Source organism: Rhinatrema bivittatum, chromosome 8 (genome assembly GCF_901001135.1).
Source record: "Rhinatrema bivittatum chromosome 8, aRhiBiv1.1, whole genome shotgun sequence".
Lineage (NCBI taxonomy): Eukaryota > Metazoa > Chordata > Amphibia > Gymnophiona > Rhinatrematidae > Rhinatrema > Rhinatrema bivittatum.
The window spans coordinates 148,267,440-148,295,212 of NC_042622.1; the positions used below are offsets into that span (position 1 = coordinate 148,267,440).

General features: G+C 42.9%; 1 protein-coding gene across 3 annotated transcripts in view; it reads left to right on the forward strand.

Annotated features, from left to right (window-relative positions):
* CAPN1 (calpain 1) overlaps window positions 1–27,773 on the forward strand; it is an 88,716-nt gene that overhangs the window by 27,940 nt on the left and 33,003 nt on the right. For all 3 annotated transcript variants that reach the window (XM_029611086.1, XM_029611084.1, XM_029611085.1), the window contains 3 exons: window positions 15,767–16,062; window positions 16,564–16,633; window positions 23,654–23,772. In XM_029611086.1, the coding sequence (XP_029466946.1) occupies window positions 15,799–16,062; window positions 16,564–16,633; window positions 23,654–23,772 (453 nt within the window). In that variant the 5' untranslated portion in view covers window positions 15,767–15,798. The remainder of the gene's footprint in view (window positions 1–15,766; window positions 16,063–16,563; window positions 16,634–23,653; window positions 23,773–27,773) is intronic.

Sequence of the window (27,773 nt, forward strand, 5' to 3'; positions counted from 1 at the left end):
GTCCAGGACCTGTTACAAGGGTATCAAGTAAAGTTAGTCTAGTGTGGCTATGCCAGGGACCAATCAGATTAGGTGTAGTTGTGGAGCCTGGTGCACCAATCAGCTACATGCTCTTTCTTTGGGCTGCTGGTGCAGGCTCCCTCAGTTACAGAAGTGTTACGAGCATGCTCAGCTTGTGAAAGGTGCATTCTTAGTGCTTGCTTGAAGCTTGCTCATCCCTCCTCTCTCTCTCTCTCTTAAATTACTTGGCCCATCCAGCTGCACCTTGCTGCCCTACCTTTACTCCCACTGAGCCCCTCCAGTGACTGAAGCACCTGCAAGGGTGGGGTGGGATGGTAGCAGCATGCTGTGCTGGCACCAGCTGCATGCCATCGTCTGTTTCACGGTCAGCTCATGTTTCAGTTCAGCGGTGGCCAGCACCCTGTTGTCACTGTGGTTGCCCACAGATCACTGCAGGCTGTGCTTAATGGCATCCATTCATTAGCTCTCACTATCAAGTCTGAACCTGGTCAGTTGCTTCAGCCTCACACTATGTTGCCTCCCCAAGCTGCTGCCCCCTCCCCCTGTTTTCTATTCTGCTATTTGTTGACGCTACTTGTGCACCCTCCCGCTGACTGACAGCAGCCTTTTTTTTTTTATTATTATTATTGTTCTACTCACTGGTGTTGCTGAAGCTGAGCCAAACAAACCAAGTCAGTAGTAGTTGTGAATAAAAAGGGAAATCCCCTTAACTTTCTCCTTCTCCTGCTATTAAACAAAAACATGAAGCGTACTGTGAAACCCCAGGCTCTGCCCCTGCCTGTATTGTACACCTTTGCTGGCCCTCTCCCTGCCCAGCATAACCTCCATTGTCACGCCCCTCTCTCTGCTGAACATTCTCCTGATCCCCTCAGGCTGTTGCATGGCTTACCATGGGAATGGGCAGCGTCTCCTTGAATGATGTGACTCAGAGAGCATAAGCGTGGGGGGGGGGGGGGGATGAGAGTAAGCATGAGCGAGAGAGACAGTGTATAAGTGAGCGTATGTGTATACTAAAGAGAGGAGAAAGTTTGTGCATCATCCCCACTATTCCTCAACAATCGCAGGGTGACTGGAAATAAAAATCTCCAGGAATGTGTTGTGGACGTGGACCCTTGGACCGAGGTGGAGTTGGTGCAACCTGCAGAGAAGAGCACTGCAGGTCCCCACCGCTGGCTGGTGGAGCTGGCTGTGGCAGAGGCCCAACTGGAGCTTTACCTGTACCAGTCCTCGTTCCCCTTAGGTTGAGCCCTCGGGTGCTGGGGCCAGCAGGTCTTAGGCTGGAGACTCTGCTGGTGAGCTGGAGTCCTTGGAGATGGTCAGGTTACAGGCCAGGGTCCGGGGCAGGCTGGGTTCAGGCATAGTTGGAAGCAGGTGGTGGTCAAGGCAGGCAGCAATCGGATGTTGTGGTCAGGAGTCAGGCAGTGGTCAGTGGCAGGTGGAAATCATGCATTGTTGAGAATCAAGCGGTGGTCAGTGGTAGGCAGAGTTTAAGCATAGCCAAGTAACAAGCAAGCCAAAGTCAGAACCAGAGTTCCGTCTGAGGGAAGGTGGTACTGATAGGCAGGCAGGGAGGCAAGGAATGGCACTGGTGGGCAGGAAGACACAGAAGAACTGAAACCTAATCACAAGATGAGGTCCTGATGAAGAACTGAAGACTGACCACAAGACGACGATGAAGACCAGATACACAGGAATGAAGATCAGGAACACAGGCCTGAACACTGAGGCAACTTGCTCTTCTCAAGGTAGTGGACCTATTGCCAAGGCGTTCTGTTGTAGGGGAGCTGCCCTTAAATAGGGCAGCCTTGATGACATCGTCAGCTGGGGCCATGGAGACTTTCTTGCCGTGGCCTCAAGTTTTCTGAAGTGACGTATGCTTGTGCCTAGAAGTAGTGCTGTGCATGAGAAACGGCGTTGCAGGCAAGTTTAGTGCAGCGGCCTGCTGTGCGTTCTTTCGGGGCCTTCCCCGGCGTTGGCATTCCTTCCACTGGGCTGGGAGCTGGAGGTAAGAGTGGCGGTCAATGGGGCATTTAAAAAAAAAAATCCTTATTCATTTTAAGTATTGTGTATTATTTAATATGCTTGCTATTTGAAACATTTTATTGTTGTTTGAGAAATTTTTCAAAATATGTACAAGTTAAATTATTAGATTTATTCTACTCATCAGCTGTTGAAATATTTATTCTTTTTATTAGTAGAGTTTAATTATAATGAATGATGTTTTATATTTCGTGATGCTATTATTTGATGTTTTAAGAGAATTGATGATGATTCCATTTTTCCATTGTTATACTGCATACAGAATCTGGCTTGATGCAGTTTCCGGTTTAGTTTTGGTGTACATCAAGTTAGCAAGTAGCACATTTAAAACTAATTGGAGAAAATTCTTTTTCAATCAACGCACAAGTAAGCTCTGGAATTTGTTGCCAGAGGATGTGGTTAGTGCAGTTAGTGTAGCTGGATTTAAAAAAGGTTTGGATAAGTTCTTGGAGGAGAAGTCCATTGACTGCTATTAATCAAGTTGACTTAGGGAATAGCCACTGCTATTACTGGCATCAGTAGCATGGGATCTTCTTAGTGTTTGGGTAATTGCCAGGTACTTGTAGCCTGGATTGGCCACTGTTGAAAACAGGATGCTGGGATTGATGGACTCTGGTTCTGATCCAGTATGGCAATTTCTTATGTTCTTATGATTTGTTTGTTTTTTTAATTGTAATTTTATTGTAACAGAAATGCTCAAGCAATAATAACAAGAACATAATTGGTTACATAATATAAACCATTGCAATACCAGTTTTATATATTCATAAATAGTACAGATAACACAAAGTGGTACACCTACTTAAAATAAAACCTACTCAAAAACACAAGAAATCATTCCTCAACCCTAGAAAAAGAAATACAAATGCAAATACTAAAAATGGGATAATTGTGATAAAAAAAAAGAGCAAGAAACAAAAAGATCAGAAATAACTGAAGAGATCCTTACAGAAAACAACACGGAAGAGAGGTACAAACACTCATTATAATCCAATCGCAGGGAACTAAAAAACAATTATGGATATTAAGGGTGCAAGAAGTACTTTAGTTAGAGACAGTTCCACTACCCACGCTCAGAGGGAAACCTCTCCTGCAAAGATTGTCATTGTAAGAATGGGTCCCATATAGAGGAGAACCTAGGCAGGTTATAATTTTTAAGTGCCGTCAGTTTATACAACCCGCACGTCTTCTCCGACCACTGAATTACCAGTGTTATTGAAGGTATGGCAGCCGACTTCCATTCTGCCGCCAACTCACATCGGGCAGCTAATATAATCTGATGGGTCAATAACCACACTCTTGTCGGAAGGTCCAAAGGTAAATTCAATAACGCATTTTCAGGAGAAAGATGGACAGGAGTTTGGAGCAGCCTCCTGAATAAGTGAAGAAAAAGCTCTCCAGAACTGTACAATCAAGGGACACTCCCACCGCAAATGAAAAAAGTGCCTCTTCCCACATCCCTTCCAACACAGTTCATCTCTCACAGGATAAGCTTTATGTAAATGCGTAGGTATGAGGTGCATCTCATTAAGACTTTATAACTATTTCCTTATGGAAGGGCTGAAACCGAGCTTTGTTTCATATTAAGAAATACGAAATCCCACTCTTCCTCAGATAATTCCCAACCCAGATCAGTTTCCCAGGCCTTGATTAAAAACAGGCTTATCAATAAGGTCTTTCATAAGAAGTCCATAAACAGTGGTAATTGCACCTTTCCCATTTATCAGCTTGATCACACTCTCCAACTGAAGTCTGTCTTGAAGAGCAGAGAAAGTTAAAAGTCCCCCAGCCCCCCCCCCCCCAACAGGTTTCCAAAACAATGAATTCTCTTAGCTTTCCATCTCCTGAAAAAATGAGAACTTAAACCTGGTACAAATGTGTTATGGAAAATTTGAAGAACTAAAACCAAACCTCCTCCTTCCCACCAGGTTATTCTGCCATTGTTTCCAAATCCGCAGTTTTGGGGGGGGGGGGGGTGGTTAAACAATTAATCATCAACCAAGTCAATTGAGGTTGCCATGTCCCAAGGCAGCATATTATTATTATTATTATTTTATTTATTTATTTATTTATTTATTTATTTAGTTATAGCTTTTCTATACCGGCATTCATGATACAATCATATCATGCCGGTTTACAGATAACAGGGGGGTGCGATAACTTTGTACATTTAGCAAGTGCAGAAGAAAACAAAAAGTTACAATATAACAGGGTTGCTGGAACTGGGGGAGGAAGGAGACAAGAACAGACACGAATAATAGAATCTTTACAAAGGTAAATTATTTACATTGTGCAGTAATGTCTCTATGGATATTATTTACATTGTGCAGAAGGGTCTCTCCATGGATATTAGACTCGGGAAAGGCTTGTTTAAATAGCCAAGTCTTAAGCCTTTTTCTGAATGTTAATAAGCATGGTTCCAGTCTGAGATCGGGTGGTAAGGTATTCCAAAGAGAGGGGCCCGCTGTAGAAAAGGCCCGATTTCTGAGTGCTATATGGAGTGTAGATTTAGTTGGGGGAACAGTCAGGGATCCTTTGTAGGCTTCTCTGATGGGTCTGGATGATGTGTGTAGTTTGAGGGGGTTGGAGGTTGAGAGGGGCTTGGGAGTGGATGGATTTATGGATGTTGGTGATGGACTTGTGTAGGATTCTGACGTGTATTGGCAGCCAGTGTAGATTTATTAGAATGGGAGAGATGTGGTCACTTCTTCTGGAATTTGTCAGGATTCTGGCTGCCATATTACCAATGATGGATTGCTCTAACACTACCCACATTTTCTGTTCACCCCTCCTGTTCCAATCTAAAATATATCTCATTTGTGCAGCCACATAATACCACCGAAGATTCAGTACCCCCAAACCACCCCACAGTTTAGGCCTGTACATTTTTTCTAGCAATTCTGGGAGGCTTTCGCTTCCATATGAAAGCAAAAATACGCTTCTGCCAGCATTTTAGAGTGGCAGTAGAAATGTGGATGGGTAACGATTGAAAAAAAATAACAAAGCCTTGGTAAAATGTTTATCTTGACAGTTGCTATTCTGCTCAATCATGACAAAGTAAACCTCGACCAGGTAGCTAAATCTTTAAATATGTTAGACCCTGGAAACAAAGGATTACCCAATCGCAAAAAATTGAACATTAGGGACGGCAGCAATTCAGAAGAAAATTTCTTATAAAGCTGAGCCGTGAAATCGTCCAGTCCTGCGGTTTATTTATTTTGAGTTCCTTAATCACCTGCAATATCTCAAGTTGTGTTATTTCTTTATCAAAAAATTGTTTCTCCTCCTTGGTTATACTCCGAAGATCCACATAATTTAAATAAGTATCTATCTGGTGATCAACAATGTTAGAATCAACCCCAAATAGCATCCCATAGAAATGCATAAACCTTTGCCGAATGGCCTTAGAAAAGGTCAACAAAGACCCATCCATATCTCTAATTCTGGTAATTTTGGTTTTGGACTATAAGGTTTGTTTTTTTTCAGCTTCCTAGCTAAAAGCCGGCTAGCCTTGTTACCCTATTCAAAATGTTCTTGTTTAACCAGGTTGAACTGTAATGAAATAGATTCCATTTGTAAAAAATATAAAGCATTTCTTGCTTTCTGCAAGTTTAAATGCACTGAATGAGAAAACGCCCGTTTATGAAGCACAGCTAGTGAGGCAATTTCTGCTTGCAGTTCTGTTTTCAATGCTGATTTCTCCCTTTTTTTAAAAAGCTGTCTGAGATATTAACCACCCCTAATAGCTTTTAAACATTCCCATAAAAGGGAAGGATCCGTCTCCCCCCCCCCCCCCCCAACTCCTAATAAGAGTTGTCAATGAAGAACAAAATTCCTCGTCTGCCAATAGGATATCATTAAGTTTCCAATATCTTTTCCCGGGATCTATTCCTCTACATTGTAAATCCACCCAAATAAGGTGCATGATCAGACCAAGTGACTAGACCTATATCTGCAGTAGAAATCCAATTACTAACAACCTTATCAACTAAAAAAAAAGCAATCCTTGAATAGGATTTATGGGGGCTAGAATAAAAGGAATAATTCCTGTCACGAGGGAAACGGTGCTCTAGATATCAGTTAAATACCACCTCTGTATAAATGATTTAAGATGACATCTGCTCTGTTTTGCACCCAATCTACCCCCCTTATAATTATCCAAACTAGGTTGCATTGTTAAGTTAAAATCCCTAGCTATTATCAAATGACCTTCCCCTTCCCTTTCCAAAAGCGCCTCAATAGTTTCCAAAAAAAGAAATATGCTCCGTGTTAGGGGCATAGATATTCAATAAGGAATATATTTCTTTCCTAACCACAAATTTTACCAAAGAAACCGGCCATTCGGATCGCATAACTCATCTTAATAATAATTTCAAAATCCTTGTGAATCAAAATCCCCACTCCTGAAGATTTCTCAGGTTTAGAAGTCGCAGCAAAAACTTGAGAAGGAAAAAGAGGCCACTTTTAAAAGATGTTCAAAGCGGAACATTTAAAATGGGTTTCTTGTAGGAGTATAATAGTGGCTCTGACAGCCTGAGCCTCAGACCAAAGGAGTTGACACTTGTGGGGACAATTTAGGCCCTTTACATTAAGGGATAATATCCTAATGCCCTGGAATGCCCTTCCGGAGGAAGTGATGAAGACCAGAACTGTGAAGGACTTCAAAGGGGCGTGGGATAAACACTGTGGATCCATCAAGTCTAGAGGATGTGAATGAAGAGGGGGTGGCTCGCGGGAATGAAGGCTACTACCTGGAGATAATACCCTTATTCAGTATACATACACACGGTTAATGCGACTCCAACATTGCTCTAAGCTTCAACGGTAAGAGGAAATGTGGAAAAAAAAAAGGATTTGCATTCACAAAAAAGTGGGGTGTAGCTTGCTTGTTACGGTGGTTACTACCCCCAAACCAAATAAGCCTGATACTTTACTTTCAATGCATATCTAGCATAGCTCTCTGCTTCAACGGCAGGGGAGAAGGTCTGATACTTCACTTCCAACGCATAGCCAGCATAGCTCTCTGCTTCAATGGCAGGGGAGAAAGTCTGTTACTTCACTTTCAACGCATAGCTCTCTGCTTCAACGGCAGGGGAGAAAATCTGTTACTTCACTTTCAATGCATAGCTCTCTGCTTCAATGGCAGGGGAGAAAGTCTGCAACGTCACCTTCAACGCATAGCCAACATAGCTCTCTGCTTCAACGGCAGGAGAGAAAGTCTGTTACTTCACTTTCAAAGCATAGCTCTCTGCTTCAACGGCAGGGGCAATGTAGAAAAGAGTATCTATATATATAGACAACAACCAACAAGGACTAAATTACATAGTCGAGTAAACAAAAGCATGGGTGAGGCTTGCTTATTGAGGCGGTTACTACCCTAACTAAACTACATATTCAATTAGATGCAGTTCCAACACTGCTCTCTACATTAATGGTGGGGTGGAAGGGAAATAAAACTAAAAGGTACTAAGAGCCAAGCGTAACACGTAAGAGGAAAAAAAAAAGTGCATAGCTTGCTGGGCAGACTGGATGGGCCGTTTGGTCTTCTTCTGTCGTCATTTCTATGTTTCTATGTTTCTATAATGACAGACATTAGAAGAAGCTAAAAAGAATATTAATGCACAGTTTACAATCCTCTACCTGACACCCCTCATCCCTATGCAGATCCCATACTACCTCTCTAACATCCCCCCTTCTGGATCCATTTACCCCTCTTGAAGATCCCCTCAGTAAAAGATTTTGTATGCTCACTAAACCATCAGTTATAAACATAAAAATCCCCTCCTCCTGCCCCCACCCTTACTCTCAATCCCTCTGCTATTAAGCCATAGCAGAACTGCAAGTGCAGTTGGAGAGAACATACACAGAGCATCCTCTGAGCTCCCCTGAGCCGTAATACAAACTGGTAATAAACATGAAAAGGAATCTCCCCACAATTAAACTGTGAAGGACAATAAAAAAAAATCCCCAAGGCTTTTCTATACTTCAAAAGGCAAGATTAAAATCAGAAAGATAAACACAACAAGTAAACAGGAATCCTCTTCATCCTTTCCCACTATCTGTACTGAAGAGAGAGTCCCTGAATTTCTTTGAAGCCTCCAGCCTCCTTTCCCCACTCACTCTCTGCCAACTTGGTGCTTCCTCACTCTGTGCTGGCACTGGAACCTTTGCAGTAACAGCCATCTTAAGCGCAAGACCGTCTTCTTGTAAAATGGCCGCTGTCTCTTCAATGGTCTTTACTTTGGTTATTACACCACTCACAGTCATGGCTATCCTGAAGGGGAACAGCCAGCGATATTGGATCTCTTCTTTACATAGTGTAGAAGTGATTTCTCGAATGTCCATGCGTTTCCGAAGAGTCACTGGCGATAGATCCGCAAAGACTGATATATTATGCGATTCCCACTGCCACGATTGTTCCCATGCCACAGAAAACGCTCGTTCCTTCAGAGAAAAGCGATTGAAACAAGTGATGATATCACGGGGCTTATTCCCCACTTTGGGACCCAATAATTGGTGCACCCTCTCAATTTCCACTGCCGGTGCTGTGATCAACGACTCAGAATCTTTGTATTGGCCCAGGAAAAAAAACACACAGCTTCTGAACCACCACGATACAATCAGAAAAGTCATCAGACTTGGGAATACCTCAAAATCGGAGGTTGCAACTGCGGTTCTGATTCTCCAGGTCTTCCAGTTTAGCCTGGAGATCTAGATTGTCCAAGGTAAGTTGGCTATATTGTTTCTGTAACTTCTCCACCTTTTCAGCTTATGCTTCCAGCCATATGTCGCATTCATCAACTCTCCATCCAGTATCTGACATTTCCTCACAGATATCAGCCAGCATGGTGAACAGCCCTTGCTTGTTTTCTCTTATATCTTCATGAAAATTGCTAAACCATTGGCAAAATTCATCTCTGATCGGTAACTCATTTGAGCTTGGTCCTGAAGTACCCAAGCTTGGGTCAGCTTCCGTTGCTGAGGCATTCGAGACCGCAGTTTCTTCCTCTCCTGCAGGCCCATCGTTTTCAGCAGAAGTCTTGACATAAGAAAATTGCTTAAAATTGGGTCCTTTTTTTTCCTTAAAGCCGTCACTAATCAAAATGCTCCTAGTTGATTAAAAAAAAAAAAAAAAAAGTCTCAGTAGGGTCCAATGGGCAGAGATTCTGAAAATATCAGCTTGGGGAAAGCAGGAGCTCAGATTCATGCAACCATCTCACTCTTTGTCAAAGCACTCCATGTTCTTATGTTTTTATTTATGATTTATGGCCTGTTTATTGTGTATTTGGTGTGGGTCTGTCTGTCTTCTGCATGTGTAACCAAGCTATGATATTCTGCTAACATGTAATTTCTGGCTTGTTTTGTTTTCCTAACAGGAATATTTTGGTGTTTGGGGGCCTGGTCTAATATTTGCTGTGTTGCCTTTTCTTCATAGGTAGTGTTTCTGCTAGAGTGCTGGAAGTTAAAGCTGTTTTTGTATGGGAGGATTACTGTCTTTTTGAGGGCTAAGCACACACCCAGTATGTATTAAAATAGGCCTAAAGCCATATGGGTTCCAAGAATCTTTTGCACAGGGTTTTATGACTGGCACCACAGCAATGCATGAAAATATTTATATTCATATTGTTGTGATATATATATATATATATTTTTTTTTAATTTAAAGCTTTTATTGGCAAAATAGCATACAATAGTGATAGCATTGAATAACAATAAACATTTGCCCTAATTTTTATGTAGATATGCATTGACAATACAGAGCCGGGTGCACAAGTTAGATACATTCCACATAAACATAATCACCCCTATGCTCTGTCCCCCCCCCCCCCCCTCTTCCCTACCAAGCGCATTACTTTGTATGCAATACGTGATGTGGTAACTCAGAACACCTAGGCAGCAAAACAAAATGCGAAAATTACTCTTATACATCATTAGGTACTACAACCTAAATACTTGGTATGCGAACTAATTCTACAATACATTCAATATCAGTCCAGGACCAGCATCTGAGAATTTAAAAGGTCACAACATTTAGTAACAATCCTTCAGTAGCCATTATTACTACACCATAAAGTGAACGGATCCCATACCGTGCGGTATACTTTCATGCGATCAAGTCTCAAAGCAGTGATAGGTTCCAAATTCTGTACATTACGCAAACGTCTAACAATGGACTGTGTCTGGGGTAAATCAGGGCGTTTCCAGAAACAGGCCAATTCTATTTGAGCAGCTATGTATATTTGCTGACATAGGCGCTGTTGGGGGATTGTCAGTCCCTCAATTGGATTCCCTAGCAGAGCAATATAGGGGTCATGAGTCCCGCTTATCCCAAACAATTGGGCAATCAATTCTGCTATACTTTTCCAGTACGATGTAGCTATTGGGCATTGCCACCAAATGTACAAATAGTGACCAACATGACCACATTTCCTCCAGCAGCTATTGGATATCTGTAGGTACATTCTAGGGAGACGTTCCGGTGTGTGGTGCCACTGTTGTGATATTTTTACCTCAGAAGACTGTACTTTACATAAAATTCAATCTGTTATAAATGCATAATTTTTAATTGTGTGTGGAGAGGGCTTGGGTGATGGAAGGGAGGGCTCAAGGCTGAAAGGTTTGCCTAGTATGCCCAATATCCTTGCACATGGTGTTATTGGGGGGGGGGGGGGTGGCCATTCACTACTAGCTATGCCACTAGCCAACACCACTGCCCCTTTCTAACTTGAGCTTTTGCTGCCAGCCATCACAGCTGCCTCTTCCTCTACTCCCATAGCGTGCGTGGCATGGCCAGGCCCACCAGTCCTGCAGCCTCTTCTTCTAGCGTTCATGTTACTTGGGGCCCGGGCCAAATTCAGATAGTAGCTTCTATGGAAAATGCAGCCGATTGGTCAGGTAAAAAGCAAGTTCTAGAAAAAACAGCAGGAACTGGAGGGTCCTCAGCATGGTTCAGGGGAAGTGAGAGCAAATTTATGCAAGGGGGGGGCAGTGGCGTACTGAGGGGGAGCGGGGGGAGGGATAATGCCCCAGGCACAGGGCTATGGAGGGCGGGGGGGGGGGGGCGCTGATGGCCGATGGACCTCATCCCACCGGTGGCTGAGCAGGGAAGCAGGCCTCTTCTGTGCTGTGTGACAGCCACTTTTCCCTCTAAACTGCGCGCGTGCATGGCCACGCATAGCAGGAAGATCGGCGGGGCGGTGATAGAGCTCATCTCACCATGGCCCAAAGAAAAAGTCACCTCCAAGTGCTCCTTCTCTTTCCTGCCTGCGTGGCCCCCGGAATAAAAACATTGCCGGAGCTGCGCGGGCAGGAAGGCGGAGGAGCAGCATTTGTGACGGGGCCGATGCAGATCCCACCTCGCGGCAGCCCGAGAAGAGGAGGCCCAGTAGCAGGGCCACTGCGTATCCCACCTCGCAGCGGCCTGAGAAGATCAAGGTCGCCGCGGAGCCCATCCCCTAGCAACCCGTGAAGAGGAGGCCCAGAGGCGAGATGGAGGCTGAGGCCTGGAGAGTGTGTTTGTGTGAGAGAGTGAGTTGAGAGACAGCATGTGGGAATGAGAGCCTGTGTGTGTATGTGTGAGAGAGCATGAGAGAATAAGAGCCTGAGTGTATGTTTGAGGGAGGAAGGGAAGAAGACAGATGGAGAGAGAAGAAACAAAAAAAGAGACATGTAAAAGGAAATGGCAAAAAAACAAGAAAGAGAACATGGAAAAAAAAAAGCCTGTGACCAACCGATTAGATCAGATAGCAAAGGTAAAAAAAAAAGTTTTCAATTTTAGTGACTGGCATATGTAATCTTTGTGAATGTGCAAGAGTAGCACTTTCTCTATGCCGATCTCGTGATGTACAAGATCAGCATGGAGGAACTGGAAGGGAGAGAGAGGGTCTTAGAGCCTGAGAGTGTGTATGTGTCTGTGAGAGAAAGCAGTTGTGGTTGTGTAGAAGAGCATGCATGTGTGTGTATATGATATTGTATGTGTGAGAAAGAGTGGACATGCAAGATTGTGTGAGAAAGAGAGGATACAGTTTGTGCGCCGCCCCCCCCCCCCCCCCCCCCCCAATTCTTGATAATCTCAGGGTGACTGGAAATCAAGAGTTCCCAGGTATGGCAGGAGGGACTTTAAAAAAAATAAATCTTTTAATAGTTTTAATTATTGGGTGTTATTTGATGTGTGCTGTTTTGAAATATTTTATTGGTGCTTGGGAAATTTTTAAAAAATGGATATGATTTTAATTAATAGAAATTATTCTATTTATCAGTAGTTTTAAAATATTCTTTTATTAGTATGGTTTTACTATTATAATTGATGCTTTTTGTTTCTTGATTTTATTTGTTTTATGAGGAATGGTGGTTCTGTTTTTCCATTGTTACACACAGAATCTGGCTTCTTGGGGGTTTCCATTTCAGTTTTTGTCTAATTTATGATCCTTTATTCTGTATTTGGTGAGGGTCTGTCTCTGATCTGTATGTGACCATGATGAGAGATTCTGCTAGAGTTTAGTGTCTGTGTAGGGATCTATAGCAATCGGGTTTGTTTTGTTTCCTCAGTAGGTGGTGTATTGGTATTCTGGGACCCAGTGTAATATTTACAGTGCTGCTTTTTCACAGGTAGGATTATTGTTGTTTGAATCCTTGGTGTTACTACTGTTACGTTATGATAGGTTTGCTGTATAGATTTTGAGTATCTTTTTTGCGGGATTCGTGTTAGTTCACAACATGTTTGGCAGTGGAAGGTGTTTGTGCTGCTATTACTGTGAGGTGACACCAGAATTTGAATGTATGTTTTTTTGTATGATGAGCTGTAAGGGAAACATCCAAGCTCCATTGTTGGGGGGAATTTCTGTGGATGCACAGAGTGTTACAAAACTGGAGGTGCTGGGTTTATATTGGCATTCTGTCCCTTCCTGTATACATTTCAGAATTCACTCTCATAGCCATATAGAATTTATAGAATTAGTTGAATGAAGCTATCAAATAATTTTAATAGTAGTTTTACTAGAAGTGTGAAACTAGCTAGTTTTTTTTTTTTAAATTACGCAGAAGACCCTTTGCACTTTCTTATTAAGACTTTTTATAGTTAATTTTAAAGCAGGGGGCCATGAGGAGATGTCATTTTGGCTCCCCTCTCCACAAATTTTTCTGTCTAGAGACGCCACTGATTTTCTATGACCTTAAGCATTAGTAGAAGAAGGATTGGAGGAGGGGGGTGCTGAAGAGGCATACAAATGCATTGGCCCCCAGGTGCTGGGGACCCTTTTTTCAACCTACCTGCCTCCATCCCCCACCCCGGGTCCTCGAGCGTCGAGTTCTGGTCTCTGGAAAAGTTGGCAAGCCTACCTATTTTACATGTCGTGTGGCTGGATGGATCTGCTCCTGTCTAGGCCATGCACAGATTTCTTCCCAGCTTGTGTTACTAAGAGAGCTGGATTTTTTTTTTTTTTTTTTAAAGAATTTAAAACTATGAAAAATATTATTCTGGTGAGTCATCCTTTGCTCAGTGTGCCAAGGGAGGGAGGGGCGAACTCAGGCCTGCAACTTCCAGCAAAATTACAAGCAGCAGCCATGCTCGGGTGCTTGTGTAACTGAAGATTGTGCATCTCTTCTTCTTTCTTTTAAATTAGCTATTTATACTTATGTATACGATAATATATCAAGAAAAAAACTAAACATAATAGCATGATGGCAGAAACACAATGTCAGAAATAAAACAAAACCTACCAAGTTATGGGTGTTGGATTTAGTGCTGGACTTGACGAGGAAGATGACGAGGCCTGCCAGTACATTAACAGGTTCTGGGCACCCTTGCGACTGATATGGAGAGCAGTAATAGGAAAGGGTTTGAAAGTTCAGATGAAAAGGATTGAAGGTAAGGAACTAGTCTTGTGCTGAGCATGGGGGATTTATATATACATCTACCCAAAATGAAAGAATCACAACAGGGAAGATTGGATGTGCTTCTTTGGTCTCTTTTATTTGGGGGGGGGGGGGAGGGGGAGAATCTCATCTGGGGCAACAGGAGCTGGGACAGTGTCGGCTTTAATGCCAGCAGCGCTCTGTATCCTCCTCTGCTTGGCCATGGAAGATGCCGTTCCTAGTGCTGACACAAGGAGCTACTGGTGTTAAAGTGACATCTTCTCCCTAGGGATAAGGCAGATAGCAGGCTGTAGAAATAGGTGGGCTGGCTTCCCTCCATATCTGTAGCATTTCTTACAAATATCTCTTGAGTTCAAGTTTATTTATTAGACATGGAAGAACACAAAGCAACTAAATACAATACACAAACACCAGGGAGGAAGGACCCAATACAAAAACAAAGAAGCAATCCATATAGTGCCAAAAACCAACTCTCTCTTGAATAAATCCAACACATTTTCTAATATGGGTTCTGAAATTTAATAGTGTTTTCCAAGTTTCCCATTTTGTAATTTAATGCAGGGTTTTCTTTGATAAAAGCAGAGTTAACTTTATCTTTCAGGAAGAAAATAAAACTAATCTTTTTGAACAGGCCTTTCCATTATTTATCTCTTGAGACATTTTATGTAAAAAGATTGGTAATGCCCTAGTTCTTCTATTGTTTTATTTGGATGTGTTATTGTTTTAATGGTTTATTTATGTAATTATGTATTGTATTTTATGATGTTTCCCCTCCCCTGAGAATGACTCGGAGTAGCGGGCTGTAAAGCTGTTTGTTTTGTGATCAGTTTACATTCTTGCTTCTGGATTTTATCACATTTGAGATTAACACTTTTAATCTGGTCAGATAGATTATTTAATTACCTTTCAAGATACTGCTGCTTCTATTTCTGTTATACCTCTCCAAACTTCTTGCAGAGTGATATTGCTTGAAGATCCAAAAATACTTGTACTGTGACCAGGAGCCTGTGAAGTCTCGTCACAGAGCTGGATCTAGCATCTGGCATTACGTTCCCTGAAGGAAAGGCCTCTTGTATAAGACCACTGTGGCCACAGCTCCTGGTGAGAGACGTGTGGTCCTGCTTGGGAGTTGACATAATTTCCAGGTCTGGTTGTCCCATGTACAGCTCCCAGGGCTGAACTCTTCCCTGGGGTGGCCACCACCATGTCCACTACTGAAGACTGCACACCAAGTGGCAGCAGAGACAGAGGCAGCAAGCTGGGCAAGATAGACAAAAAAAAAAAAATGTCCCTTTGCAGAAGTTGAAGGTTTGCAGTTGTGGCATGAGGAAGGTGGGTTTAGAGAAGTTTTTTTTCGAAGAAAGAGACCCCATCCTATGGTGTTCCCCTGCTGTTTAAAACCCCACAGAAAACTACCTGAATCCCAACGTGGTAAAGTGGTCCAGTTGCTAGCTGAGGAACACTATCGGTGGTGGGTAAGCTGAAGGCTTAATCTTTCTCTTTCCCATGCGGAAAAAATGTCAACGGGCATAAAATAAGTATTTCTGAAGCTGGAAAAGAGAATCTCTCACACTTGATGCCATCTTGCCTCAATTTGAATGCCTTTCTCTGTTACTTCCTCTGTGTGTGACCTTCCAGCAAATCCCTTAACTCTCTTTACCTAGTTCTGATCCCCAGTTCTATCACGGATTCTCTGTACGTGACTCTGGAGATGACTCACTTTTATCTCTCGGCGCCTGATTATTCTTAGTTGCAATAATACTGTTGAAGGCTACTAAGGGCACTTCTCTCCTGACTCTCTCTTTATCTTCTACTGTGTTTCTCCCCCTAGCGGTTCTCATCTCAGGTCCTGCTCGCCTCAGGATGGAGGAGGTCATCGTCCCCATCTATGCCACCGGTGTGTGTGCACAGGTGCAGAAGCAGCGAGATAAGGATCTGGGCTTGGGGAAGCATGAAAAATCTCTGAAGTTTCTGGGCCAGGATTACAACAAGATCCGGAGTGAGTGCCTGCAACGAGGGACGCTCTTCAAGGATGACCTGTTCCCAGCCGCCGCCTCTTCTCTGGGGTTTAAGGACCTGGGTCCCAACTCTTCTAAAACCTATGGCATCAAGTGGCTGAGGCCAACGGTAAGAGTGAAGTGATCAGGGCACTGGCAGCATTTAGTGCACACATTTTAATTTCAGTTTCATATTTATATCTTGATTAAACGTTTAGGTAGGTTTTCTTTTCTTTTCTTTCTTTCTTTCTTTCTTTATTTTTAACAGTGCCCGGGAGATAATCATGAACACACGTGGTCTTGGCTAATTTAAAAATACCGACTAGTTAGTGAGGCCTCTGGTTTCCGTTCCAGCTTGTAAATGCTGGATGTGCACACAGGAACAACTGGATTGAAGCTTTGAGGTGTGACCACTGTACATCTTAGGAGCAGTTACACCAAGGCCACCCTCATTTGCAGCCAAACCACCACACTGCAAGGAGGACATCAGAGGGAAATAAAAAGGAATATTTTATCTTCGCGGAAATAGGATCTTGTGGAGGTTTAAAAGGGGGAAAAAAACCGTAATTCGGTATTGGTGTGTTTTAATGTATTTAAGTTGCATGATAACAAAACATCTGTGTGTTTTCAGGAGATGCAGTCCAACCCACAGTTCATCGTGGATGGGGCCACCCGAACGGACATCTGCCAGGGAGCTCTTGGTATGGATGCTTTACTCTTTTTGACTCCTTCACTTAATTGATGCTGCATTGTAGTTTCTGTGACCTTAGGGGGGAGCATTATTGATGGAGATTATGGTTAGGGACCAGGAGACCCACGAGGCAAACATAGAGGGGCCACCCTAAGATAATGTCAAATAATTGCCTTACACTGAGCACATCCCAAGCTTTGCATGTAACTTTCTCTGTGCAGGATATCAGAGCACCCAGTATGCAAGCTCTGAGCTGTTGCAGCTCACTTTTCTGATTGCTTATATGTTGTTGAAATGGCAAAGAGATAAGGGCCAAATCCTAACAGCACAGTATCTTCCCAAGAGCAGAAATGGAAAATGTTTCTCTTTAAAAAAAAAAAAAAAAGCTGTCTCTCTCACTTTTTAAATAATAAAAAAGAAATGTCTTTAGGGAATGCCTGTGTGGGATTATGCCTGTCTGTCTGATGAATAAAATGACTTTGTTTTTCCTTTCAACACATTTGGTTCTTGCAGAGTTAAATAGAATTAGAAAGTTCAACCTGGAATGGCTCAAGCTGCTGCTATGCAGTGGGAGTCTTGAGAGATTTCTGCTGGGATGTGCATCCCTGGGAACCTTTTGAGTTGTGGTCACCCTGAGAGTAGTAAGGTGGAGGAGATGCTCACATCAGTTTTCTCTCTTACCATCTCGTCCCCCGGACTCTCTCTCTCTCACTCACATTTAAACACCTACACGCTTGCATACACCTTCTGTCCTCCAGGGATGACCCCAGTCCTCACCATCCCCTGATTCTCCTTCCATGCCCCAAGTGCAGCACTTCCCCCCTTTTCCCTCCCAGCTCGGCAGCTTCTGTGGCCTCAGCTGATACTGCCTTCACTTCCTCTAGCCTTGGCAGATTCAGCCACCACCACCACCACTGCTGTTTCCTCTGGCTGCGTGGGCCGCCTTCCCCACCTCTTTCCGGCCTGCGCAGTAAATTTCTGTCAGGGTGGCTCCTCCCTTAAGCCCAATGTGGTGCAGTCCAGGAACCCAGAGAATTCCCACATGTTTGCAGAGACTCATAGCTTTTATTGAAATCTCAAAGTCTTTGGGTGACAACAGCAAGTTCCCAGGTACGGCAGGGTAGGGAGTGGTCCAGTGGTGAGTTTTATCTGAACATAATTGTGTACACCTAAAAGAGGGTTTGGGATAATAGGACATTCCTGCCTTATAGGTTTTAAAATAACATCCTAGATGCACAGAGGATGCTGGCGGAAAAGGACCCCTCGGTCCACCCACTCTGACCTACTGTGCTGCCACAGGCCGTCTTCCCCAGGGCCCCTTATGTTTATCCTATACATGCTTAAATTTGGCCAGTCTTTTGTCTCTCTCACCTCCCCTGGAATTCTGTTCAGTGAAAAATTAGTTTCTCGCATTCCTTTTGAGCTTTCCTCCCTCCCTCCCACATTTCGATCATGACTCCTTGTCCTTGAGCTTTTCATTCTATGGATAATGCTCGTTTCTGCTACTCTTTTGGAGCCTGCTAGATATTTGAATGTTTCTATCACATCTTCCCATTCCCTTCTCTCTTCTAGAGAATACATCATAATTGCCTGCAGTCTCTCTCTGGAGCAATTTGCAAATTGTCTTTATTGGGACAAAAACCATGCAAGCTTTTTACCTTTGGGCTTTGCACCAATTTTCAAAGCAAAAGTCATGCATACGTTTGCTTTGGAACATGCTGTGGATATAAAGTACATGCGATCATTTGCACCTTTTTCTGCAGGTAGGTTTTTGCTGGAAAAGGGAACGGCAAGGTGAAAATGCAATGTATGTGCATACTTTTCCTCTCCTGACCTAAAACAAGCACCCTGTTGTTGCCAGGCTAAATGGGACCCAGGCGTGGTCAGAGGAGGGAGGTCCTCCCTCTGATGTTATGGCCAATTTGGGGGGATTGGACCTCTGGGCCCCCTCCTGAGGACACGAGGACTTGGCCACCTGGCCAGTCCCCTTCTGATAATGCAGCTACACAGGAGCTTGCATTAAATAATAAAATTATTTGCAATATTGCAAATATTGTACAAATTAGGAAATTTGTACAATATTTCCTAATTCGTCATGGATCGGTAAAACCAACAAACGATTGCATTTTCCCCGAATTTTCGTGAAAAATAGTTTTTCGGTTTAGCACGCGCTAACTCCCGTTAGTGCACGCTAACGGTTTTATGTTAGCGCGTGCTAACCCGAAAACGACTTGCAACGAGAAAAAAAAAATACCGAACCATGGGAGATATGAAATTTCCTGCGGTTTTACGAAAACAAAACCAGAAATGATTACCAGTATGATACACATCTCTAATCTTGCCCATCCCCGCTGACAGCCCTGCTGGGAACAACACCTCTAAATGCAATTAAAAGTGCAATGCATGGATGTCAATTTCAGACATCCGACTAATGGGTAAAAACTTTTACCTATGTAAATTGCTCTGAAAATGTTCTTCTCTCTGTATGGTTTTCAGTGTAGTCCATGCAACAATTTGGTAGTCGCCCGTTGAATTGCCTCTGCCTTGTCAGTGTTCTTTTGTAGATATGTGATCTCCAGGACTGAGCTCGGATCTCAAGGTGAGGTCTCGCTAGAGACCTAGGGAGTTATTACTTCCCTCTTTCTCCTAGTGAGACCTCTCTTTATATATTCAAGTGTACCATTAGCTTTCCAACTTATTTTATCACACCGACTGGCTACCTTGCAGTCACTGGAGATGGTGACCTGTGAGTTTAAGAACATAAGAAATTGCCATACTGGGTCAGACTAAGGGTCCATCAAGCCCAGCATCCTGTTTCCAACAGTGGCCAATCCAGGCTACAAGTACCTGGCAAGTACCCAAACACTAAGTAGATCCCATGCTACTGATGCCAGTAATAGCAGAGGCCATTCCCTAAGTCAACTTGATTAATAGCAGTTAATGCTCTTCTTCTCTAAGAACTTATCCAAACTTTTTTTTAAAATTCAGCTGCACTAACTGCACTAACCACATCCTCTGGCAACAAATTCCAGAGCTTTATTGTGCATGGAGTGAAAGAATTTTCTCTGATTAAATGTGCTATTTAGTAACTTCATGGAGTGCCCCTAGTCTTTCTATTATCCGAAAGAGTAAATAACCGATTCACATTTACCCATTCTAGACCTCTCATGATTTTAAAGACCTCTATCCTGTTTGGTATCTATTAATTCTTCATCTATAAAGAGGCACTTGGCCCTTGGATTCCTGGATCCCAAATGCGTGATTTAGCAATTTTTGGATTCAAGCATAGTTGCCATGCTCTTTGGACATTTTTCCAATTGTTTACGTCCTCTTTCATTTTATTTACCCCCCTCTGGCATGTCTACTGTATTGTAAATGTTAGTATGCCTGTTTGCAGATGATACAATCTCTTCTAGCCCTTCACTGAAGGACATTGAAGAGGACTACAACCAGCACTGATCCCCGTGGCACCATGATGGGCACTTGCCTTTCACCAGCAATGGGCCCCCATTAAACACTGCTCTTTGTCCTGTTGCTCCACCAACTCCTCACCCAGATAAGCCTCATCTACTGCACCCTTCCTTCCTAGTTTATTACTCTGGTCACGTCAAAGAAATCAGTTAAGTTTGTATGGCACGATTTTTCCCCTTGTGTTGCCTTGATCACGTAATCCGCTGTCTTGAAACTATTGAACTCTTCTACCTTCAGTAGTGCTTTCATTACCTTGCTCACCACTGAGGTGTGAGGCTAGCCTGGTGACTCAGTGGCAGGGTTGTGCATTGTCATATGGAGAGACCTATGTTTATTTTATTTCAACAATAGTAACAAATTGGTTTACAATACTAACAGCAATAAACAACCCATAATAGTATTTCCAATGACAATACAGACAAATTATATTTCCATGACAAATAGAACAGAGACACAAAATGATACAATCAATAAATCCCATAAAAATTGGTCCCCAAAGACAGATTGCAGTCAAAAATTAAAACAATAAACATAGAAAGCATTACACTCATATTAAAAAGCTAGTAATGTTCCCCAACCAGGAGCCACAAATCGTGATTCCCTCTGGAGCTATGCCCATGTGCCAGCAGGTCTCACTGTTGGGCAATGCTTGGGGCTCCCTTCTTCCCGAGGGCTGTGAATGGTTCCTGCACAGTATCCCCAGTCACAGACAGCCTGGTTCTTACTGGTGCAGCCGCATGCTGTTTCACCTCCTTATGTCTGTGTACAAGATATTGACAGATGCCATGGAAAAAGCGGTGTTGCTCAGTTAGCAGTTCCTTATAAATGTTTGGAAACTGTTGGGTCCTAATTTCATTGTCCCTTTTATTCCGAGGAATCGGATAAACCATGCAGTTCTTTCAGTTGCAAATAGTTTCTCTCCAGCTCAGCTAGGGCTGGGGATGCTGTGGCAGCAGTGTTCACAGCCCCAAGGGGGAGGAGCTAGTCATCTCGAAATGGCAACCCCTAGGGGCTGGATACAGGGCCCATGATTACAGGGTTCTGGAAGGAGCCATGGTGAGTGGCTCTGGACCAGGACTATCCATGCAGTAACTGGACTAAAGTAAGCTGAGAGGGGATATAAAACGGGGAAAAAATACCCAGGTAGTTGCACATGAAGGCTCGTGGTGCCAGATCCCTGCCCTGATTTTGATTGAGCTGGAAGTACAAGAGGAAATTCCCAGATCAAAATAAAAAAAAAAACAGGTCTGTAGTTTTTTGTTTTCATTTTTTCCTTGTTCCCTCTCTTGTGGAATAGTTCATCATCTCCTTTTCTTCAGTCTCTCGGAATTGTTCCTGTGTCAAGGATTAAGTTGAGTAGAGCTGTGAGGGGTACAGTCAGTACCACCTTTAGCTCCTTGAGTATACGCTCAATTATGCCAATACATTGAATGCTACCATCTCCTAGCATCACAAACGTCTGCAGGTTTTGTTTTTTTTTATTTATAACTTTACGATATAAATTAAGAATAATACTTGAATAGAAAGTTTGCAACATTGAAAAAAAATGGAAAAGAATACAAAACACTAAAAAAAAAGAAAAAACAAAATTAATACAAACTGAAGTCCACCAAATAGAGGGATGGTGCAAATAAACTAAGGACATAGAAAAAACCACAATGAAAGGAGACAAATGTCAGCTGATGTCACACGACTCTTACTGGAGATGGGGTGATGGATATCCTCTCACTAAAACAGGCGCAGTCACAATATCTGATTCTAAGGAAGACGCTTGGGCTGGCTTACCACTTTAAAAAAAAAAAAAAAAGTGTCTATTGAGAGAACTCAAAAAACCCACATATTTAGAATTCTTAAATTTGGCTATGCACCTGCATAGATATTTAAGAAAAAATGTTGCACCAATCTGGATAACCCGAAGCCGCACTAATACAAGTCCTGGTCTCTTTCTGTCTTGCCTTAGCTACATCAGGAAAACTACTGACTTTCTGATTTAACAAATAGGTTCTGCCTGTGCTTAAGAAACAAATGTAATATCCCATCTTTATCCAGTTCCAATACAAAGTTCACAATCAAGGAAGCAGGAGTTACCTGAAAATCTCCAGAAGTTTCCAGAAATGCAGTCAAATTGAAGCTACCTGAAGAGATCTGGGACAGATCCAGGTGATGCCCCCCCAGATCCTAATTCCCTCTTTGGAAGGGGAAGATTAATGTGCTCTTGCAGTTGATGGAATGGATTCTGCTGGTACCTTTTAATATGTCTAAAACATATTTATTGAACATTCCCAAAGCCAAGAATGTTTCAGGTTTAGGAAATTCATCAATCGTAGATTTTTATATTTAAAACTCTAGTCTCTCTAAGTTTTCCAATATAATTGTGTAAATAAATATTGTCTTTGACCAAGAAAGCCTCATCCGGTTGTAATTTTTCCACTTTAACAGGCACAGAGTCCAAACTTCACTTACACTCTACTAAGCCATCTTCTTGAGTCACAGCTTTCTCTACTGTATTTGTAGGGAAAGCTGATGCATTTGTCTGGAGAGGAATGTGCCCAGTCCTTCTACAGCGAACCAAATAATTTCCAGAAAAAAATGCACAAGATCCACAGACACTTTTTCTTTTGGGCAATACCTGGACCTTACACCACCCACCTACATACACCTGGGGTGTCAATGGGAGACAATTCGGATGCCACTCCCCTGCAGCCAACCACTGCTACTCTAGCCAGGGATCCTCTCAAGTCAGCTGAGCACCAGTGCCATCCAACTACAGTGACTGCAGTAAACCTCCTCTCATATTCCTGGCTGCTGGGTCTGAAGATACTCTCCAATCTTCCGGGCTCATCGTAGTATCCGTGGCCTGGAAGGATGGTGGCTCTCCTTCTCCCAACGGCACACCAGAAAACCTGAGTGTGGCGGTTTCCCAGCAAACAAACTGATCAATGGGACCTGAAACCAGGGAAGTGCTAGAGACAACAGAGTAGGTCTAGGGTCTTCCCTTTCTTCTTTACCATATTGACAAATTTTGCAAGAAATTAACCAGTAGCCACAGAGCACAGCTAATAAACATCCACCCTTTTTTACTTTGTCTAAATTACTGAAGTTTTCACAGTATCAACATCATGAAAGTCTTCAGTTGGGTCTCCTCTTCTAGTGCAACCTGCACAAATAGGGAAAGGAGCAGGCAGCATGGAGATGCTATGTTCTCTTGGGATCAGTGAACCTTATTTTCTGTATTGCTACTGCTCTCCATGCCCTTTGCCTTCAGGAGGAACCTCCAGCACACAAGCTGGACCATGACTGGGAACCACCTGCAGTGTCTCTGCAGCTCTGCAAGATTCCTTCCCTAATCCCCTGTCTGACTAGCTAGTTGGGATGGGGAACCACCTGTGACGTGAGAGTACAGTACATTTCTCCCTTCACACCCTGCCCATCCCTGGAATTCACATTCTCTATCTCTTTGAAAAGCCAAGGTGTAGCCTGTCAGACTCTACAGTGCTAAAGCCACATCTTTGCCCAAGATGCTGTTCACCATCTGCTCACCCTCTTTCCTACTCCATAGGAGACTGCTGGCTCCTTGCTGCCATCGCTTCTCTTACCCTGAACGACACCATCCTCCACCGCGTGGTTCCGCATGGACAGAGTTTCCAGGACGATTATGCCGGCTGCTTCCATTTCCAGGTAAGGAGGCTCCAAGGGAAGATTTGCAGGGCTGGTGTTCAGTATTAAAACAAGCTCCCTTACAGAGATGCGATACATGTCAGCAGAGGGGAGGGTCTGCTGACACCCACCCTTAGGGTCACAAAGGGTGCCTGTAGAGAGGTCTGATACCTGTCGGCAGACGATGACGTGCTGATACGTGTTACCGAGCATAGTGCAACTGGAGCTTCTGCTATCTCTGGCTTCTTCCCTGTTTGTTTGTGATAGGGAAGGTTTCTTATTGCCTTTGCCACCGCAAGCCACTTTGGTAAAATGGCTTGCACTGCCACAGTAATACATTTTGGATCCGATTCACTGCCGAGTCAGTTTCCAAAAGAGTCTAACAAATTAACTTCTTGGCATTAACCAGTTAAAACTCCTGCGTTTTAAACATTTTCCCCACCTGGCTGTCCAAGTTTAATTCACAAGACAGGTGAAATTTAGCTGGGTAAAAAAAATGGGCGGTTTCAAAGGCATTCCAGGAGCGGGCTACAACTTTGCCAGTTAATGCGCATTTTCAGGCCTAACCAGCCAAGTTTCACCATTTAACCCCAGTCACACACAGAACGGTCCTGACTTGTGACTTAGCTGGATTTAAGAACATTTTTAGCTGAATACCTAGCCAGTCAGGTTTAGTTGACAATCCACTCAAAAATAGCGAGTTAAAGTTAGCTGGTTATTTGCACAGCTCAGTGGATTTTTGAAAATTGACCTATAAGTGTTTTCTCCCATTCTGGAAGTAATTTTCAAATAGCCAATATAGTTACAAATTGTGTGGTAGCTTTTGAAAGCTTGCACACTGTGCACATTTTCAAAGAGAGTGCATGCACTAACAGCACCTGCATTATGTGCACCTGATCTCTGTGCTGGCTGTGGAAGGTAAGGGGAATATTTGCACACTCCTTTCCTCCCCCAACCTATGTATTCAGGAACGCCTCTTGTCCCCACATTTAAAAGGCTGTGTGCACTTTTAGTTATCTGTGAGGAGGGTGATCCTCATTCAAGCTATTTTACCCTGGTAAATGCCTTTGAACACTGCCTTCTTTGCGCCCACGGGGGAAAAAAAGCATAGTGAATCAGGTTCTTTCTTTGGACTTAAGGGGCCTGGGAGTAACTAGAGAGCTTTGCTAGTGTCTATATAGTAACTTTTTCAAGACCTGCACTGGCCATCTCCTACTCCTGCTTCTGCGGGCCCAGGGCTTGTCTAGGAACCCCAGAGAACAGACACCCAGCCAGTATCAAGTGCGAAGTGGCACAGCCTGATTTTATAGCTTGTTTTTGAATGGCCAGAAACATCCAGGACTTCCTTTCACTTTCAATATTTTTGACTCACTGTGGGGCTTAAGCCATCTGGCATCCGCTCTGAGCCACGGTGTGTGTGTCTGCCCTGCCCCAGTCTGCTTGTCTGCACTTGTGTCAAGGATTCTGAAAAAATCCAGGATTATCTCGAGGGGGAAGACGTTTCTTTCTTTTAGGTGACAGGTTTTTTTTTTTGTAATTTTATGTTTATTAAACAGGATATTTATTTATTTATTTATTTAAATGATTTATATACCGGAGGTTCCTGTATAGTATACATATCACCCCGGTTTACAAAGAACAGTAACTATCGCTAAAAAAAATATAGCGGTTTACATAGAACATAGAACATAATAAAAGAAGTTTTACATTGAACAAATCTAAGTAAGTAAAGTTTTTACATTGAATAAATTATTATGATATTATGAGAACATCACATATCTTAATAGTTGCATAATGATATAACAATAAGAGTAAGATCCAAGAACAGACCATAAGTTACAATATGATATATAAATGAATAATAACATCAACAGTCTCTTGTGTGTTCTTTTTCCCCTCTCAGCCCCTTTATCGCACAACCCACGCAGTAATCTCTGTGAGTAGTATTAATATTAATCTGAGGCATATACCTCCTGACGTCATTCAGTCTGAATTATTTAAAACCTCTAACATACCACAATATCTAAAACATATGGGGTAGATTTTAAAAGGAGCGCGCATGGCGTACATGTGCTGAAAAAAGTATGAAAAGTGGAATATAAATCTAAAATAAATATATAAATAGGCATATCCAAATTACTGAGTCTTCAATTTCTTTGCAAAAGGAGAAATTGGAACATTTAGATCAGCGGGTCACCCCAATGCAGAGTATTCAGTCTGGCCTAGTCCCGGGAGACTTGGTGCACACAAAGAAGTTGGAGAATATAGAAAATGTCATTAGATACTTAAACTTGAGAGTATTGAATTTTCCAAGCCTAAATCTTGTTTCACCACTGGAGCAGTTTAAAAATACACGCTGGAGATTTTGAAAATTCCCCTGAAGCATCTCCCCACCTGTTGCTAAAATTTACTTCACATCTGCTGAGAAGAGAAGCTTTACTTTCAGGAGTTTTCACCCTGCAGCTGAGACTTCTGACGTAAGTGCTATACGGGAGAGTTCAGGTGACAGTCAAATGGGGAGCAGAGGGACACTGTTCGTCTGCTTATTTTTTCCTCGAGATTGTGATTTAATATTGAGACTTTTTCTTAGAAATGGGAATATACTGTATTATGGACAGAAGGTTTGGATCTATCTGGATATCACCAGATCTACGCAAGATCGTAGAAAAAAACGTCTAGCTATGTGCCAGGAAGCCCCAGGACCTGGGGGCTGTTTATTGTACGTTATCCATGCAAATGTATTTTGAAAATCAGTAATGTTAGATATGTTTATATTGAACCATCTCAGCTGAGGTTTTCATTAGATTCTCATACATTACCGGTGGAAACAGTTAATTAGCTGTGGTTGTCGTAAACAATGATCGATTGATGTTCCGTCTCTCATTTTTCTTTTTCACATTGCTTGATTCCAAGGCTCTTTTGATCCTTGGCTTCCTTATATTTTTTGCATCGCTATAAAGCCAGTTAATTATCTAGTTTTATATTTTAATTTCCTTTTTTTTTTTCTTCTTCTATATTTCAAGATGTAATATGACCTTAATTTACAGTGACATGTATTTTTGCCTTAAATGATGTGAAACTGCATAAAAATAAAATAAAAAAAAGTAATAGAAAGCAAACAAACTTAGGTATGCCCAGCCCCACCTTGGCTTTTGGATATATAAAGTACCTTCCTTGCCACCCGTGGCGGTCTCTCCTTCCAGACAAATCAGAAGGCTTTGCTCTGCCAACTTTTTAACTCATCCGGGATATGGATCGGAAGAGTCTGGAAAAGTAACAGAACCTGGGAAGAATATTCATTTTAATAGCATGTATTCTACTCTGCCAAGACAATTGCAAACGTTCCCATCTCTCCAAATCCCTATCTATACCCGACGACAGCGGGCTATAATTTAGATCAAATAAAATACCTAGAGTTGAACCAATGCACACCCCTAAATATTTCACCCTCTCCTTGGCCCATTTAAAAGGTAATTTGGGTTCGCAAACTGCTCACTAACAGCCCGATCCAGTAAAGTCCGTGGGAGAGCGGACGAACGCCCGCTCTCCCGGCGCGCGCACCGGCCCCTCGCCGGTGCGCACGATCCAGTATTTAAATGAGGCGACGCGGTGCAAACGAGGAAAAGGAGGCGCTAGGGACACTAGCGCGTCCCTAGCGCCTCCTTTTGGCCTGGAGCGGCGGCTGTCAGCGGGTTTGACAGCCAACGCTCAATTTTGCCGGCGTCGGTTCTCGAGCCCACTGACAGCCACGGGCTCGGAAACCGGACGCCGGCAAAATTGAGCGTCCGGTTTTCGGCCCGACAGCCGCGGGCCGAATTCAAAAATTTTTTTTTTTTTTTTACTTTTGGGGACCTCCGACTTAATATCGCTATGATATTAAGTCGGAGGGTGCACAGAAAAGCAGTTTTTACTGCTTTTCTGTGCACTTCCCTGGCGCCGGAAGAAATTAGCGCCGCCCAAAGGTCGGCGCTAATTTCTTAGAGTAAAATGTGCGGCTTGGCTGCACATTTTACTTACTGGAT